At 41.1% G+C, this 17,176-nt stretch overlaps 1 protein-coding gene across 1 annotated transcript in view; it reads right to left on the minus strand.

Annotated features, from left to right (window-relative positions):
- LOC129394614 (neuroblastoma breakpoint family member 12-like) overlaps positions 1 to 14,717 on the minus strand; it is a 46,534-nt gene extending 31,817 nt beyond the window's left edge. The window contains exons 1-6 of the mRNA XM_063606287.1: positions 8,145 to 14,717; positions 5,079 to 5,288; positions 3,195 to 3,300; positions 2,145 to 2,359; positions 1,033 to 1,093; positions 358 to 569 (exon numbers count right to left, since the gene is read on the minus strand). Coding sequence (XP_063462357.1) covers positions 358 to 569; positions 1,033 to 1,093; positions 2,145 to 2,359; positions 3,195 to 3,300; positions 5,079 to 5,211 — 727 coding nt within the window. The 5' untranslated portion in view covers positions 5,212 to 5,288; positions 8,145 to 14,717. The remainder of the gene's footprint in view (positions 1 to 357; positions 570 to 1,032; positions 1,094 to 2,144; positions 2,360 to 3,194; positions 3,301 to 5,078; positions 5,289 to 8,144) is intronic.
- Between the last annotated feature and the right edge of the window lie 2,459 nt (positions 14,718 to 17,176).

A 17,176-nucleotide genomic window follows, 5' to 3' on the forward strand; every position in this document is an offset into this window, starting at 1 on the left:
TTTAGAAACAGCAGAATGAAGAACTAATAGATAGGATCGTCTCAGCCGATCCTCCCACCTAAGTCTCCTGAGCAGTTGGGACTATAGGCATGCAGCACCATGCCTGCCTAATTTTTTGTATTCTTTGTAAAGATGGGTTTCACCATATTGTCCAGGCTGGTCTTCAACTCCTGAACCCAAGTCATCCTCCCACTTGGGCCTTCCAAAGTGCTGTGATTATATGTGTGAGTCACAGCACCTAGCTCCATCCTAGTTTCTGACTAAAACAATAACAATATGTGTATATACAGCCTGTCCTCAGAATTGATCTTCCATAGCCTAGACAGAGGTATGAGACACAAGGAAAATAGAGGCTACCTGGGAGAATGTTTAGAGCATCCTGACATTCACCATGAGAGGATTCTCTGTCTACAACCAGAGGTGAGTTGACTTCGTCTTCCTCAAATGTGATTTTGATGTTCTTGTGAGGCTGGTTGGAGTCACAAGGGCCGTGGCTATTTGAACAAGTGATGGCACATTCCTCCAGTGAGTCCTCAGGGACTTTGCTCTCTTCAGCCTTCTGCACCTCCCTGTTGAGCCAGGTGGGACAGAGATGACAGAAGATTAAACACAGAGGGATTGGGCCCCAGGGAGTCCTAGCTGGTTTTGACAGGCGGCATTAAGAGAGTGGTCCCAGAAAGCAAAATGGAGGTTCCCTTAAAGAGGGAACAGGCACTCCTCTTCTCTCTGCAACAGAGCATGGCTGCCATGGGAGCCAGAGAGGAAGAGAGCAGCTGGTGTTCAGTGCACTGGACAGATAGGAGCTGAGGAGGATGAAGACTCAGCTATCCCTGTATGGTACAGACATGACACTTGGCACACATAGAGAAACACGACAGCTGCCGCACCCTGTGTCTAAGCTGGGTTCAATTTCACATACTGTGGCCAAGGGGATGCGGGCTTTTGGCCCACCATAGATGCCAGAGAGGGTGTGCCTCCTAGACATTTTCATGTGTTACCACCCATTACTTGCTCCTGAGTATTCAGTGTTACCTGGGGGGAGATGATTTCTGCACTTTCTCAGCCTCCTCAACTTGAACATCTTCGTCATTTTCTATAAATACAAAATGTTCGTTCAGATATTTCCCACTTCACATTCCGCAAGCACAGTCAGCCCAACGTGCACAGAGACATGAACATCTACGTATGGTTCAGCATTGTACTGAAAACTCTCATGTTTTATCTTTCACAAAATGCCCTGGCATGGTTTCCTGATCCATCGGGCAATGCATTTCTGATGTGGAGGGCCACCATCAAGATGTGGCCAAATACTGAAAAGACCTTTTGCTTCCCATATCACTGGAGGCTTGTGCAGCCTCTCTCTGGACTTTGGCAGCTGTCTCCCCCATCCTGCCACAGATCTGATTCCCAGGAACAGGCTTGGTGTCCTGTCACAGTTCGCATTTCAAACCTCATTCTTTCTCTTAGGAGAGGACAAACTTGTCCCACAGTCCTCTATGCGTCATGAGACTGCACAGGCCCTCCATGTGGCTTCTGCTGTGTTATTCAGGGACATTCTATCCATGGGGAGTGCTCCAGTCTGAAGCACTTCCTACCACCAAATGCCCCCACATCAAGTGCCTTCTCCAACACCACATGGAGAGGGGCTTCATCTCATTTTGAAAAGCATTCGTAAGTGTTCCCATATTTGGATGCTTCAGACCCTTGCAAGAGACAATTTGTCTGCCTTTGCACATGGAGAGAGAGAAACTCTGGAAAGATAAATCACTCACTCACCGACACTTACTAAGAACACTGCCAAAAAGACAGCCTGGGAACCTTCATTCTTAGCCCAGAGCTCTTTTCACTCCAACAAGCGCCCTCCCATCACAGCCTCCTTCCTGTCCTTTAAAACTAGATAGATGCTGCCTCTTGCTCCAAAGACCACCTTCCATCAAGGAAGGAGGGACACTTGCAATACTGTGACCTCCAAACCCATGGGTTTCCCATCTCTGTTCTTACCCAGGAAGTCCTGGTCGTGTCATGGCCACATAGGTGTAGCAGAAAAAAACCCCACTGATACAACTGTCATTGTGAAAGTATGGAGGTCTGGAGCCTCTCATAAGCCTGGGGTTTTGGGTCATCAGGGCCTATGGCCACCTTACCTGGGCTGAGCTTTTGGACAAGTTGCTGTGCCAGTCTACAGCCCTCAGCCAGCTGTTCTTGGAGGTCCTGCCCCTGGGACTTGTCCGGCTCATCCGGAGTGAGGAGGGCCTGGAGATGCTCATTCAATGAGCGGGCGGCATCTCTCCCTTCCCGTAACTTCTCCTTTAACTGGGTCAGCTCTCGTTCCTGAGAGTGAACCAGGACTTTATATTGCCTAAGGTGAGACGGTAGAGAAAATTTAAGAGTAGAAAGGGTTGAGTGATCCGTTCAAATATTGCAACAGAGCCTTCTGAGACAATGTCCTCAAGGAGACCTTCAAGCAGAAGGTCAGCACATGTTGAAAGGAATGTCTGTGGCCAAGAGAAAGAATAGAAAATGGTTTACAGGCTTCCTCTGTATCAGAGAGGGCTCCTGCAAGATCCTCGATGATGTTCCATTCATCTTTCCCTTCTGTAAACAAAAGTAGGTGTCTTCCTAATTCCGTTTCAAAAAGACATCCTTTCAGTTCCTCACTCTGGCCATGGACATTTCCATGTGAAAATACACATAGTGCATCTTGCGGCCACTAGATACAAAGCCATGTACAGAAATGAGGCCAGATGCAGATGGGGCGAATTGAAAAGACGAAAGAAGAAAAGAATGACAGGGTCGAGAAGGCAACATTGATTGAGTGAAAGAATGAGAAGCCGCAGTCAGTCAGGAGGTGATTCTCACTCAGGGTAAGTGGGGTGGTGACGGCACACCATTTTGAGTATACTGAATGCTGCTGTGTGGTTCACACTCCTTTGGTTAATTTTGTGTTATGTAAATTTCACATCAACAATTACTTGCTCGAAAAAGAGAAAACAAGGCCCTGACAAACAACTGCAACCCATACATTTTTATTATACTTCTTCTCTGCTTGATAAATACTTGTGTGTTGCGAGCCTGCCATGGCAATTCCTGCCCTTCCCCTGGCCCAGCTTCGTTCTTATTTCTCCCCACCGAGCTGTTGTACTTCAGAGATGTACACACCTGCCCCCCTGCCTGCCCCCATGGGGTCCCCTCACCTGAGCTCCTCCGCTTGCTTGAGCTGCTCCGCAAGCTTCTCCTCCTTGAACTGTCGTCGCTCATTCCTCAGCATAGATTTTATGAGGTCTTCGCACTCTTCATATCCTGAGAAAAGACAGACACGCCTGCCTCAGTGGAAGGCTGGACATGCTGCTGTGGTCATTGCCTACAGGGCAGGAGCCAGGTCCATCCCAAGGACAAAACTCTCCCCAGTACCAGGGTCTAGACAGGGATTTCCACATCTTTACTCTTCAGTCTCCTGCCTTTCTGGCATCTGATCCTCCAAAATTTAGAGATGAAGAAAGAGAACCTCAAGGGCACATCAAGGAAGCTGACAAGATGATTCAACCACAACGAAGTGGAGTCAGAATTCACAGTCCCTGAGGTCTGACTCTGAATGCGGGGCCACTTTCCCAAGCCTTGCAGCCTCTCCTCTAAAACACTGCACTGGGGCATGAGTAGTGATTTCTTGTACAGTCGGGAAGGCCCCTAGGACTATGGGACTGATGGTTTCCCTTTTACTGGGAATTTCAAGGACAACTATGCGAAAGGTTTTTAAAATCTTTGATTTTTAAATCATATCTTCAGTTATGATTTTAAGAATCATATCTGAAGCATAAAGTGTGACACATAACACCATAAGGCCATGAAGGAAATATGCCCAAATGCTAATAAAGTTTGTTTTAATTTAGAAACAGCAGAATGAAGAACTAATTGATAGTGTTTACTGTGTGCCAATAAATGTTCTAGGAGATTGACAAGAAATAGCTCATGTAATTCACTGCAGCAACTTACAGAGGTAGGTATTATTGTAGTACCCTCTGAACAGGTGAGGTAACTGAGGGACAGACACGACAAGCAACTTGGATGGAGCCCAGGAGACAGGCCCACGGTCCCTGCTCTGTACACTGCACTGCTGTCTCCACACATTCTCGGGTGCGATCTTTCTTCCTCTTTAGCAACAAGACTCTGTGCCCCAGGAAGCAGGACCTCACTCTCACCAAGCTACTCTCTGCTTTTTATTCTTATTTTTATTTGTCATTATTATTATTATTATTTGAACAGTCTTGCCCTGTCGCCCAGGCTGGAGTGCAATGGCAAAATCTTGGCTCACTGCAACCTCAGCCTCCTGGGTTCAAAGGATTCTCCTGCCTCAGCCTCCTGAGCAGGGGTGATTACAGTCACCTGCCACCACGCCCATCTACTTTTTGTATTTTTAGTGGAGATGGGGTTTCTCCATGTTGCCCAGGCTGGTCTCAAACTCCTGACCTCATGATCTGCCCACCTCAGCCTCCCAAAGTGCTGGGATTACAGGAGTGAGCCACCATGCACGGCCCCTACTCCCTGCTCTTGATGCTGTCACTTATAGACAGCACAGGTTCTATTAGGAGTAGACTCCTCCTGAAGCCCCTCAGAGCAGGTACTGGCTACTATCACCAAGTTTCCCTCAGAGTCACTAGAACAGAGCTTTGCCTGTTGGGCCTCAACAGAAACTTGAACTGAATAAAAGTTCACTAGTCTCAGACATTTAGAACAACAGACTAGATGTTATTTGTCTGCAGGATCTTATATGGTACAGAGACGATTCTTGAAAACACGATTGAGCCTCTTGGAGAAAACAGGTCATTCTGTGCCTGTGTCAGAAATCAATAAATGGCAGTTTAACTCTAGTCCCACCCCCACCTGATTGCAAACATGGAAAGTTGCTAAATACTTTGGTACCTCTGTCTTCCAACTTTGACAAAATGTTAAAATACCCATTTCTGTTTTCCTAGAAGTACAGGAAGGATGAAATTATTTTTGATGGAGAGAGCATTTAGTGTCTCAGAGAGAAGACAGGACATCATTCATCACTTTCATGATGGTGAGCCTATAGATCTTACTGTATTTCTTCTGTCCGTTGGCCAGGAAGCTGGCCAGTTGAGTTACAAAACATTTCTCTTGGAGGCTTCTGAACTGCTGTTTCTTCTCTGCCAGCTGGGGGCGCAATTTCTCGTTGATTTCTAGAATGTTCATCTCTGCCTACTCGCTGGACAAACGGCCAGCTGATACCACCATGCTGACGTTTGTGGCAGAAGAGGTGGGGCCAGGGACTGGGGAGAAGAAAGGCAAACACATGATGGGTTAAAAACTGGTGAAATCAAATAGGTTTAATCAGGACTGAGGGATGTCAGTAACTGAAATTCTTAACTTACTGTTGTGAAAAATGTGATCACTCCCCACAACACTTTAGGATCCTTCACCGCAAAAACAAGGTTCGAGGTGCCTGAACACAGAGCTGAAAGCACTGCCAGTACCTCAGACTCTGATAAGAGTGAGGTAGAATGTGGCCAGCGTGCCAGGTAACCATCTGCAGTTGCCATAACAGAATTAGAAGGTGGGGGTGTCACGGAATCTTAGGAGCCCTGCATTCGAATTGCCCAGGCTTTGCTGAAACACAGGCACCCTAGTCTCACCTGAGGGTCACCACCAATGGGGATCATTCCTTCAGCATTCACTCTCAGTATTCGTGTACCCTAGTGACAATGCCACAGACCCGTGTCTTTCCCAATACATCTAAGCATATTCCTCACTGTTTATCTCTTGTCTGTACAACATCATCAAGGCAGAAACAGTTTCCAAACAGGTTATATTTTCTTAATGGTAGTCATGAAGTCACCCCACCTGCTCTCAGTTAAAACAGAGCTTAAGGCTTTTCCACAAGTGTAAGATATCAAACTTTTAGCCTGCCCTGATATCCTCCGGGTCTTCTGCAGTTTTTTCTGTATCCACTAGAAAGTGAATAATTCATTTTTTTTAAATGTTTTCTTTCCTGTCTCAGTATTCTTGCTGCTGCATCCCATTGTTAGACTGATTTCTTCTTTCTTACTGGGGCACCTTCTTGGGTTTTCATTACATTCTACACCAGTTTGACATCCCTACGTCCAAAGCTCTTCCTCTATGTGGGTTGATTTGTTTTTTAATGTCACTGAGCACTACATTTTATACTTGTCACTTATAGATGTCATTCTAGTGCCACAAGACCTCTTTTCAAGGTATCAAGTGATCAAAGTCATTTATATAGAGGTCTCCTGAAAACATGTGTGACCATCTATCTAGGGAAGTTTTGTAAACCTCATGCTATTTTGTTGTTTCCATTTTGTTTTCCCATATACTGAAAAGAACACGGCCACGAGCAGTTCTTATGGAATATGGTTTGAAATATATTTTGTTAAGATGACCTAACACCATTGATTTTGGGTTGCATTCCACTAACAGAACATGGCAAGATCAAGGTTATGGTCAGGGTTGTTTGGCGATCCTCAGTGTTGCAGTGCAGTAGAAGGTGAGTTTGAGGTGAGAGGAACAAGTAGGAAAGAGTGACCCCCTGAACCACCTCTTCGCTTTCTCAGTTTTCATCCCCACCTAGGTTTTGTGAGCCTGGAACTTGAGAGACTGTTCTGTAGCCCAGGTCTCCTAAGATTGGCTGCTGGACTTGCCTGAGTTGAGGGTGCAGTGGGTTGACCCTGGGCTGCCCAGCATTCATGTGGAAGTGAAGGAAGGAGGACTGGTTAATCCCATTTGAAAGCATCCCTCTCTGCAGCCCGCACCATCTTCCAGTGACACTGTAAGGATACTGCTTTGAGATGTATCAAAGCCTTTAAGTCAATGTATTTTCTAGGGTCTGGGAGACCTGACATTCTGTGTCAGAATGAAAATCTGTCAAGTTTCTACATGAAAAAACTGCAGGTTCACAAAGTGTCATGGGTTACTTGAGGTCACAAAGGGATGAGTTTTCAGCACTGCCAATAAAAGCAATCACAATAATTATTCAGTAATTATTCATAGGATCCATACAATCCAGTAAATATTCACATATTTACTAATTATTCATTGACCAATTCGTACAAGGTATTTTGCTCAAAACTGTGTTTATATTTGGACATTGTATCTTCATCATAATCCTTAAGGTAATGCTATCATCTATAAGTAACAGATAAGAAACCTGAAGATGAGGGACAGCTAATCACGTATTTGGCCATATTTCCAGTTTTTGGTTTTTGTGATGCTGGAAGAATGACCAGAATGGGTCACGGGAAGAGTATTCATTCCTGTATTATTTTCCAGGACAGAGGTGTGCCCTTCTAGAGTACTGGGACCAAAATTCAGAAGTGTCTGAAACCTTGCTTTAACAGTATGGGAAATAACCTCTATCACCTGGAATTTCCCTGGAACTTTGGAATGTACAAGAGAAGTATGAGACGTGGGTCTTCCCTTGGCTGTGTTTCATTCACTCTTCTATGGAATACCAATGATTCTCACTAAGACTTTTGCCTTTTTATAACCACAATGTATGTCTTATGGAGAAGATTTTACACTTTGCTCTATTTAGAAACAATAAATATGAGCAATAGTTTTAGGTTTTATGCCCTGGACTTCATATTTTTCTGATTTCTGTTTTGAGATTAAATTCTCATGTAAATAGAAAAATACTTATTATTTCTCATAAGGCCAAGTTTGTTATCAGCTTGAGTTTTTGAAGATGAAGCACAAACTTTTGATTTTATCGTTGTCCTCATCAGCGCCACTCATTGTCTCTCAGTATGACCTGGACTTGCCCCTGCATTTACCCTCGTCCTGCTGAGCCATCTCCATGCACTGCCCAATTCCATCAGTGATTTGGGGTCCTCCCAAGGCTCCCTGAAATGTGCACAGGGATCAGGACATCAGACACATTCCAGACACAAAGGCAACCCACACTGTAGAGTGAGCAGCTGTGTTCCCACTTCCCTAATGTTCCAGTGATGTCCTCAAACTGAAGGGAACACTTTCCCTTTTTAAGGGTCTGTTCTTCATGTCTCAATGCCTCTGATCTAGTGAACACAACTGTCCTGAAACTGAAAGAACCTGCTAAATTTCGAGTTTCTGGTTAGGTGGCTAGAATAGGTTTATAAGACTTCCTTACTTACCTATGACTGCTGAAGTTTGAATTCTTAGCAGTATGATTCCTTTTCTTGTAAGCTGAGCAGCTTAGGAAGGATTGGCCATGTTGCTGTGCAAAAAGAGGTAAACTTAATTTCTACTCAAAGCATGCTTGAATTTGAAACTAGGGCTTCCACTCTTCCAAAGTTGGACTGTCACTACCTCAGGCATGTGTCCCGAAGGGCTCATGTCTCTGTTGTACTCAAAGTTCAAATGGAGCCCAGCAAGCCAGATCTCCTTTACTTCTAGGTTCCCTCAACAGTTTCTCCTCTGCTTTAGAGACTACCTTGAAAATATTCTTGTCCTGCTGTTGTGTTTTGGCTTTGGAATGATGTGATGCAGCTCAATGGGTCCTACCCCCAAGTTGATCAGAGTAAGAAACAGCTGGGAAAGTCAGTGCAAATTCAAGTTCATCGTCCTCCTTACAGGGATTCTGATTCAGAGGGCTCAGGTGGGGCCTGGAATGTGTTTGTTAACATGACTCAGATGTGCAGTCAGTTTGGGGACCCGCTGATACCATCGACCTTATAGTTTATGGGATGATTCTGTTTTGCTGATAAAGAAACTGAGGCATAGAGAGTCTGTAACTTGCCCAAGTTCCCCTTGCTGTAAGTCCTGGAGCCAGATCTCAGGTGGAGCAGCCTCTTCCCCATCCCCTTCCCACATTTTCCAATTCAGCAGGGTCAACTCTTTCCAAGTACGTGTTTCTCTCCGCTATACCTCATTTCTGAAAAAAGGAGAATTGGAATTTAACTTCTTTCATCTAATACATTTCCTCACAACATGCTGCCAGCATCATATTCTGGCCTCTTACTATTAAAGTGAGATGCCTTTTTTTTTTTTTTTTTTTTTTTGACAGGGTCTTGTTCTGTCACCCAGGCTGGAGTGCAGTGGTGATTATAGATCACTGCAACCTTGAACTCCTAGGCTCAAGCGATCCTCCTGCCTCAGCTTTCCAAGTAGTTGGAACTCTAGGCACACATCACCATTTCTGGCTAATTTTTTATTTTTCATGGAGACAAGGTCTTGCTATGTTGCTCAGGCTGGTTTTGAACTTCTGGCCTCAAGCGATCCTCCCACCTAGGCCTCCAAAAGTTCTGGGATTACAGGAGTAAACCACTGAGCCTGGCCCTGAAATTCTTTTTTTTTTTTTTAATGAAAATACAAGGCATGGAGATATGGAAAGACACCTTGCTTTATTACTGTTATTATTATTTCTACAGTATAATTCATATATCACAAAAATCACCATTTTTAAGCATATATTTCAATGTCTTTTACCATATTCCAAAAGTTCTGCAACCATCACCACTACCTAATTCCAGAATATTTTCATAATGCCAAAAAGCATGCCTGTACCTATGGGCAGTCACTCTCCAATTCCCCCCTTCTTGCAGTCTCTGACAACCACTAATCTACTTTCTCTATACATAGATGTACTTGTTCTGGGCACTTAATTCAACAAATGGTCCTGGGACAACTAAATATCCACATGTAAAAGAATCAAGTTAGATTCCCTCCTCGCACATAAAAATTAACTCAAAATGGATCAGAGACCTAAAGGTAGGTGGTAAAATTATAAATCACTTAGAAATAGTAAATCTTTGTAATGTGGGATAAGCAAAGTTTTCACAAATATGACTGAAAGCACAAGCAACAAAAGAAAAAATAAATTGTATCCCATCAAGTTAAAAACATTTGGGCTGAAAAGTATATCATCAAGAATGTGAAAAGACAGTACATAGAATGACAGAAAATATCTGCAAATCATATTATCTGATAACAGACTTGTACTTAGGATATATTTTTTAAAAACTATTACAGTTCAATATTAAAAAGATAAACCAACTATAAAGTAGGTAAAGGATCTGAACAGACATTCTCCAAAGAAGATACATAATGACTAATAAGTATATGAAAAGATGTTGAAAATCATCAACCATCAGGGAAATGTAAATCAAAACCACAATGAGATAAACACTTCACATTACAGATGAATATAATAAAAAAGACAGACAATAACAACTGTTGATGAGGATGTGGAGAAACTGGAATTCTCATACACTGCTGGTTGGAATGTAAAATAATGTACCCACTTCAGAACAGTCTGACAGTTCCTGAAAAGGTTAAACAGCATTACCATCTGACGCAGCAATTCTGCTCCTAGGTATATATCCAAGAAATATGAAGATAAATGTCTACCAAAAAATTATACAAGAATGTTCATAACAGAATTATTGATATTACTCAAAAAGTAGAAGCAACTCAAATGTCAATCAACTGATGATGGATAAATAAAATGATAAAATGTGGTAAATCCATATGATAAAATATTATTCAGCCATAAAAAGGCACAGAGTACTGATAAATGCTACCACATTAATGAACTTTGAAAACCTCATGCTAAGTGAAAGAAGCTGTCATAAATTACTACATGCTGCATGTTTCCATTTGTATGAAATGTCCAGAAGAGGCAAATAAAGATAGAAAGTAGACTAGTAGTTGCCTAGGGCTGGGAGGGAGTTAGGAGGAATGGAGAGTAATTGATAATGGGTAAAGGGTTTCTTCTGATGTATAAAAATATTCTAGAATTGACTGTGGTGATGGTTACTCCTATCTACTAAAATTACTGAATTGTGTACTTTTTTAAGAAGTAAATTGTATGGTATATAAATTATATCTCAAAGCTATTGTATTAAGGGAAAAAGCACTAAACACAGTGCCTTACACATATTAGCTAATATTTTTATTTGTCAGTGGTATTATAGCATTTGTTAGAGATTGTCTACTCTAATCCTTTTATGTTACAGATGAGGAAGTTGAGAGCCACATGGCTGACTTGACCAAGATTAAAAGGCTAGTAAGTAGGAATAAGTACTGAAACAGAAACTTTACCCAATTGCAGTCCATATGTTTTCTGGGATCCCGGAGTTCCCTTTCAACAATGTAAAATACAAACTTAGGTCAAAAGTTCCCATGTCTGAGAAAACTCAAGCCAAATCACTTCTCCTCCAAAGTTGACAGGATTTATGCTTTAAAAATAGAGATACAGAATGCTCTTTGGAAAGATCTACCAAATTCCTGTAAGAAACAGTCTGCCCAAAGTAGGGGAAAGGCTATATGAAAAGTTACAAGGCACTTCTTAAAAATATATCTTAGGTTTTTAGGGAAATGTAAACAGACAAGTTTCCAGACCCGTGGGTGGAATGGATGTAGCAGATTCACTGAGAGGCTCACAGTGCCGTACTAAAGGGAGTCTACTGCTTAAAGCCAATTCACATCCTTAAAAGGTCAAATGGAGAGAAATTAAACTTGGGAGAAGCATTTTAAGACTGTGCTGTTACAAAACCTCGGGCCACTTAACTGATTAATCATGGCAATGAGGGCAGGGACAAGAAAAGAGTCTTTAGAACCTGTCATCCCCACACAGAAGAGCAACTTTCAGGGAAACACCCTTATCTTTCCATTTTCAGACCCCGGGAGGTGTGAGGGTGGAAAGCCTAGGTAGAGAAGAGAGCAGAAAGGAGATGAGATGACACAACCAGGATTCTCCGAAGCTGGGCTTGAAGTCCTCAAGAAAAACTCCCATGAACAAGGAAGGAAGAGTGAAGAAAAAAACAGGGATACCTGGAACTGGACAAAAGTAAAAAGATAGAAGGATACTTTTTTTCCCCCAGAAGAAGTCTGTCACAAAAGCAAGCCTGCAAATATACGATCAGTATAACACCCAAGAAAATGACACATGTGGCCAGGCATGGTGGCTCATGCCTGGAATCCCAGCACTTTGAGAAGCCGAGGCAGGTGGATCACCTGAGATCAGGAGTTCGAGGCCAACCTGACCAACATGGTGAAACCCCATCTCTACTAAAAATACAAAAATTAGCTGAGCATGGTGGCAGGCACCTGTAGTCCCAGCTACTTGGAAGGCTGAGACATGAGAATAGCTTGAACCCGGGAGGTGGAGGTTGCAGTGAGCCGAGATAGCACCATTGCACTCCAGCCTGGGAGAAAGAGCGATGCTCCGTCTCAAAAAAAAAAAAAAAAAAGAAAAGAAAAGAAAAGAAAATCACGCATGTCCCCAAGTGTGAGAATGCAAGAGGGAATCCCTGACCTATCCCTATCCAACCAGTTTTCTTGGCACACACCTTCCATTCTCTGAATGAGCCCAGATTAACTCACTGACCCCTGTGCCACGTATCTCCCACTCCATCACCCGCCCAGGCTCACTGCTTCCACCGGCGTCCCTTCATATCTCCCTACTGACCTCCACTTTTTTCTAACTTTGTCACCAAAGAAGTCACAGAAATAAATAGGAGGATTCAAAAAGAATAATTTCAGTACATTTAAAAAATTGTAGAATATAGGATTCTCATCTATGTTTATCACGTTCAATTCATTCATTTTTCAAATTTTCATTGTGGCACCATTTTATGACAGGCACTATGCTGGGGATGCTAGTGACTAGGGTAGGGAGTTAAAATGAGAGTGTCTACTTGGAAAGATGAACAGATAAATAATCACCGTGATAAGTGCTGTGCTAGAGATATGCAGATGTCAAAAGACCTTAGAAGGTCTATAATCCACTTGGAGGGTAGGGAATATAGAAGGCATTTCAGTGAAATAGGGTGCCTTTGACAAATCATTAAGAATGAGTTCTACATTAAAAAGGGGAAGAGAGGGTGATAGCTGAGGAGGCAGCATAGGCAAGAACATCCAGCATGAAAGAACAGTGAGGGACATCAGGAACATCTTTCAGGAACATCAGGTAAAACAGACTTAGGGCCCAAGTCAAAGGAGCTAAAATAATACACTCTGGAAAGTGGTATGATCATTTCTGCATCTGCTCCGGAGAAACCTGCCAAAATATGATTAGCATAATACCCAAGAGAACATCACATTCCCCATGTGTGAAAATGCAAGAGGGAATTATTTCTAATAGTTCATAAGCTCAGCAACAACAGAGTAGACACAAAAGCCACAGAATGTGCTTAGGCTTTACTTTAATGATATAGGAATATCACATATCATCAGCCTGTGGAGTACAGAGGTAGTTTACAAAGGATAAACCTTCATTGTTTGGAAAGGAAACATCAGAGAGCTCTTTATGAAGTTTAAACAAAATCAGAGAAATAAAGAGATGTGGGAAAGAAAGAAAAAAAAGAAAGTACATTGAGGACAGTCCAATCTAACTGTGAACTCATAAGGGACAGCCAGTAAATTCAAAACAGCCTACTGTTTTTTGATTACTTGTGCTACTCTATTAAAATAGCCACAAACACAAAACTAGTCTACCTCTTTCTCTCCGCATTATTGGCCCTAACCCAAAAATAGTGGGAGTAAATGATTTAATAATTTATTTTCATGCTCCATTTTGTTCTTAAATTAAAATTACTGTGGTTGGTGTCCCTCCTTTAGCTTCTGCTAAAGACTTTACATAATGAAAGCTCATGAAGTGTCTGGATTACTAACAGTTACTTATCCAAAAAGATGAGACATGGTTCATTGATTTGATTCTATTAGTTCTCTCTTGAAGATATTTTTCTCCTCCCTCTGTGAAGAAACATTTCTTTCTGTGTCAAACAAGATGAGTCATTTTTGTAGTTTTAATTCCCTCTTGAGTCCTACAATAATACTAAAATACTCACAGTGACTACAGTATCCTTTGCAGGGAAAGAATTGTAAATTAACCATTTAAATATAGTCACTAAGTTATGTGGCATTCACTGACTCAGAGTTGAAAAAGACTCCAAAATTCTTATCCAGTATTAAGAGTATACAAGGACAAAAGGAGAGGCCAAACTAAGTCTAGGACGCACAATACAAAGAAGAAAATGAGAAGACCAAAGTTACAGTCTCAATATTATGACATGATACTAAACCATATAGTCAGTCAGCCAATATATATTTGCGGGCCTAGTATATACTGGGCACTGTTTGTAGGTGTTTGGGTTACATCAGTAAACAAAAACAAAGATACTAGTTTTCATTCTGGAGAGGGTAAGAGGCAGTAGAATTTGGAAAAGACAGACAATAAACAATAGACATAATGAAGTAAATTATATAGTATAAATTATATAGTAAGAAGATAAGAGTTACAGAAAAAGAAAACAAAAAGTAGACCAGGGTTAGTAATTCAGGGGGTGGGGGACAGTTACAATTTTAAATAGGGTGGTTAGAGTAACCCTCAATTAGAAGTGCCAAGACGTGAAATGCAGTGGAAGCAACCATTTGAAAGTTGCACAATACTTTAACAAGCTACTTTGCCTCCTGCTGACTTTGTTTCCCCATTTTTAGAACTGAAATAATAATTCTCATCAAATAAGGGTGCTATTTACTTTGAGATAGTGACTATTACTATAAGTAACATTTTAGTCTCTTGACAAGCATGGGAAGCAATGGAATGAAGGGCAATGGAAGGAAGGGCACTGCATTATGAAAAGGACTTTTTAAAAGAAAACCATCTCTAGGCACTATTTCCCTTTGTGGAAATGAAGTGAATATTTTCTGAACTCCACCTGGGACATACGAACAATGAGCATGAAATGTTACAAACTGTATAAATAACATTTATTCACAGTGTCACTGCATCATCTATTGTTTTGAATTCTCTTTAAATTTCCTTCTATATATTTATCCAAAGTTGAAGGCATCTGGTTTAGATTATGGGACCCTGAAAAGCAAGAACTAGTCTATGTAACAACTTTTAAACATCTGCACAACGCCATATATATATATATATATATATATATATATATATATATATATATATATATACACACACACACACACACACACACACATTGATATGTAACAAGTACTATATGATTATAATTAGGAGTGTCTTGGTTTTCTTATAACATGAACATATATTTTTAACCCAAACAGCTTAAAGCATTTAACAAAAAGTTTTACATACCTACAAAGTGCTTTCAGGAAGCAGATGTGCAGTGCAATGTGGCGCAGTAAGATGCACAAAGCAAAGGCTTTGAAAATAAACTGCCTCGGTTTCAGGACCCAGCCTAACCACATATTAGCTGTACAACTTTGGGTGAATCACTTAACATCTCCAAACTTCAGTTACTTCATGTGGGAAGACTTGAAAAATAATACGTGGTCCCAAGATTTTTGTGGAATTGAGCTAATAAGCATGGAAGTACCTGGCACAGTTCCTGAGTCACCAAAAAAATGTTAGTTTTCTCTTCATCAAATCTCCCCATTCCCACCCCTCATGCTAATCTCCCCTCCCACACACACACACACCATCAGTGAGTAAATAAGTGTCTTGCGTTAAACTACAACCAGAGAATAAGACACAGCCAAGATTTCCTTACTCTATTTCACTAGCCCTGGCAGCCTCTCAGCTGCGGAATCCTTGGTTATTTCCTTTCTCAAGGAGGAGATACGATTCTAGTTTGACAGATCCTTTCCTGGACACACTCTCAGAATTCCCTAAGGTTCTTATCGTGGCTAATGGATAACAATGCAGAGGCTATGGGAGTGAATAATCACTCTCTCTCAGCTAAAAACTTCCTTTATTGACTTCTCTAACTTCCTGTCAACATCTTGCTGCCAAATCAACCTCTTGTTCTAGGCAATTATTAAAAGCAATTTTCTTGAAACTGAAAAACACATTTAGCCTTCAACAATAAATCACACTAACATCAATTACTAGCCAATTACATTACTAGAATATCAGACCCAGAGATATTTGCAATGTTGAAATATTTTCAAAATAAAGTTGTTTACATTTCTATTTCTGTCTTTAACCCTTAAAATGCAAACAAATACAGGAGTGAAGACAGATGTATTTTAGTTATTTCTTCTACAAGATAAAGTGGATAGTAATATTATGTTAAGAAAACACTTATTTAGTATCTAGAATGATAGCATTATCTATTCTTCATTAAAAGAGAAACTAAAAGTAATATAATTAAATAGCTTGTTCTTGTGACTTAAATAATACAAAGTTTTCATTTCAATTATGTGACAATGCTTTGTATAGCTGTATTCCAAATACATAGCATGGTGCCTAGAACATAGCAGGCAGTCAATACATTTTTACCAAATGAAATGAATAAATTACCAGTTGATTTTATACTGAGGACCAACCTATGACCTTTAATCCCTCCAAAATAAAACACACAATCCCATTATATGTGAACCATATCCACAATACAAGAATCTAAGATTCCCACTCTGAAAGAGTAACTAGAACAACTTCTTTTTCAGGCAATTCTGCTTACTTAGCACATTACTCCCCCCTACAGTTTTCCTTCTTTTGTTTTTGTACTAAGGATATTTGTATAAAAACAGGATCTTTGTTGCTTAGTAATTCATCTGCTCCAGCTGCTTGTATTCTGTTCCCAATCAAAATTCTTGGTTTTCAGCCTCCTCATCATTTTTATAAGGAGTTGAATGAATTGGCCAGGCTTGTTCCTTTCTCCCTCTCCATGGAACACCAGGCCCCAAGCTCCCCGACACTGCTCCTCTTTTTGTTTCTATCTTTGGGTTGTGTGTGCACTCTAGAACACTTGTATCAGTGAAGAGTGTAACAAAGTATTGTGCCACGCATAGTCTCTCATATATCATCTATCAGCTCATCAAAAAGTGCTCACTGATTAACAGAGGATCCCCTCCTCAGTTTCAGAATTCTCTAGCTTTAAGTTAGGGGAGGGTTACCCCAAAGTCAGAGAGGGTACATGGGAGAGGGTTGTGAAGGCCAGTAGCCCAGAGAAAATCAAGGGCAGCTGGGTGCATTTAGGTGGATAAAAAAACAATGAATTACACCATCAAAAGCAAAAGCACAATCACATAGGAAAGTTGATCACCTACTGTAAATGTCAATTCAGTTTAAAGCACTTTATTAACCACACATATATATTTTCCAGTGTCTAATTCTCATCGTGTTCTTTTCCATTCCAGACTTGCCTGTCTCTTTCCCAGAGCTCTGTTCCTCTTATTTCTCACTGTTTCTACAAAAAGGACAATAAACAATTTTCTAGCCACTCATCATCATAAA

Source organism: Pan paniscus, chromosome 1, assembly GCF_029289425.2.
Source record: "Pan paniscus chromosome 1, NHGRI_mPanPan1-v2.0_pri, whole genome shotgun sequence".
NCBI classification, from domain to species: Eukaryota; Metazoa; Chordata; class Mammalia; order Primates; family Hominidae; genus Pan; species Pan paniscus.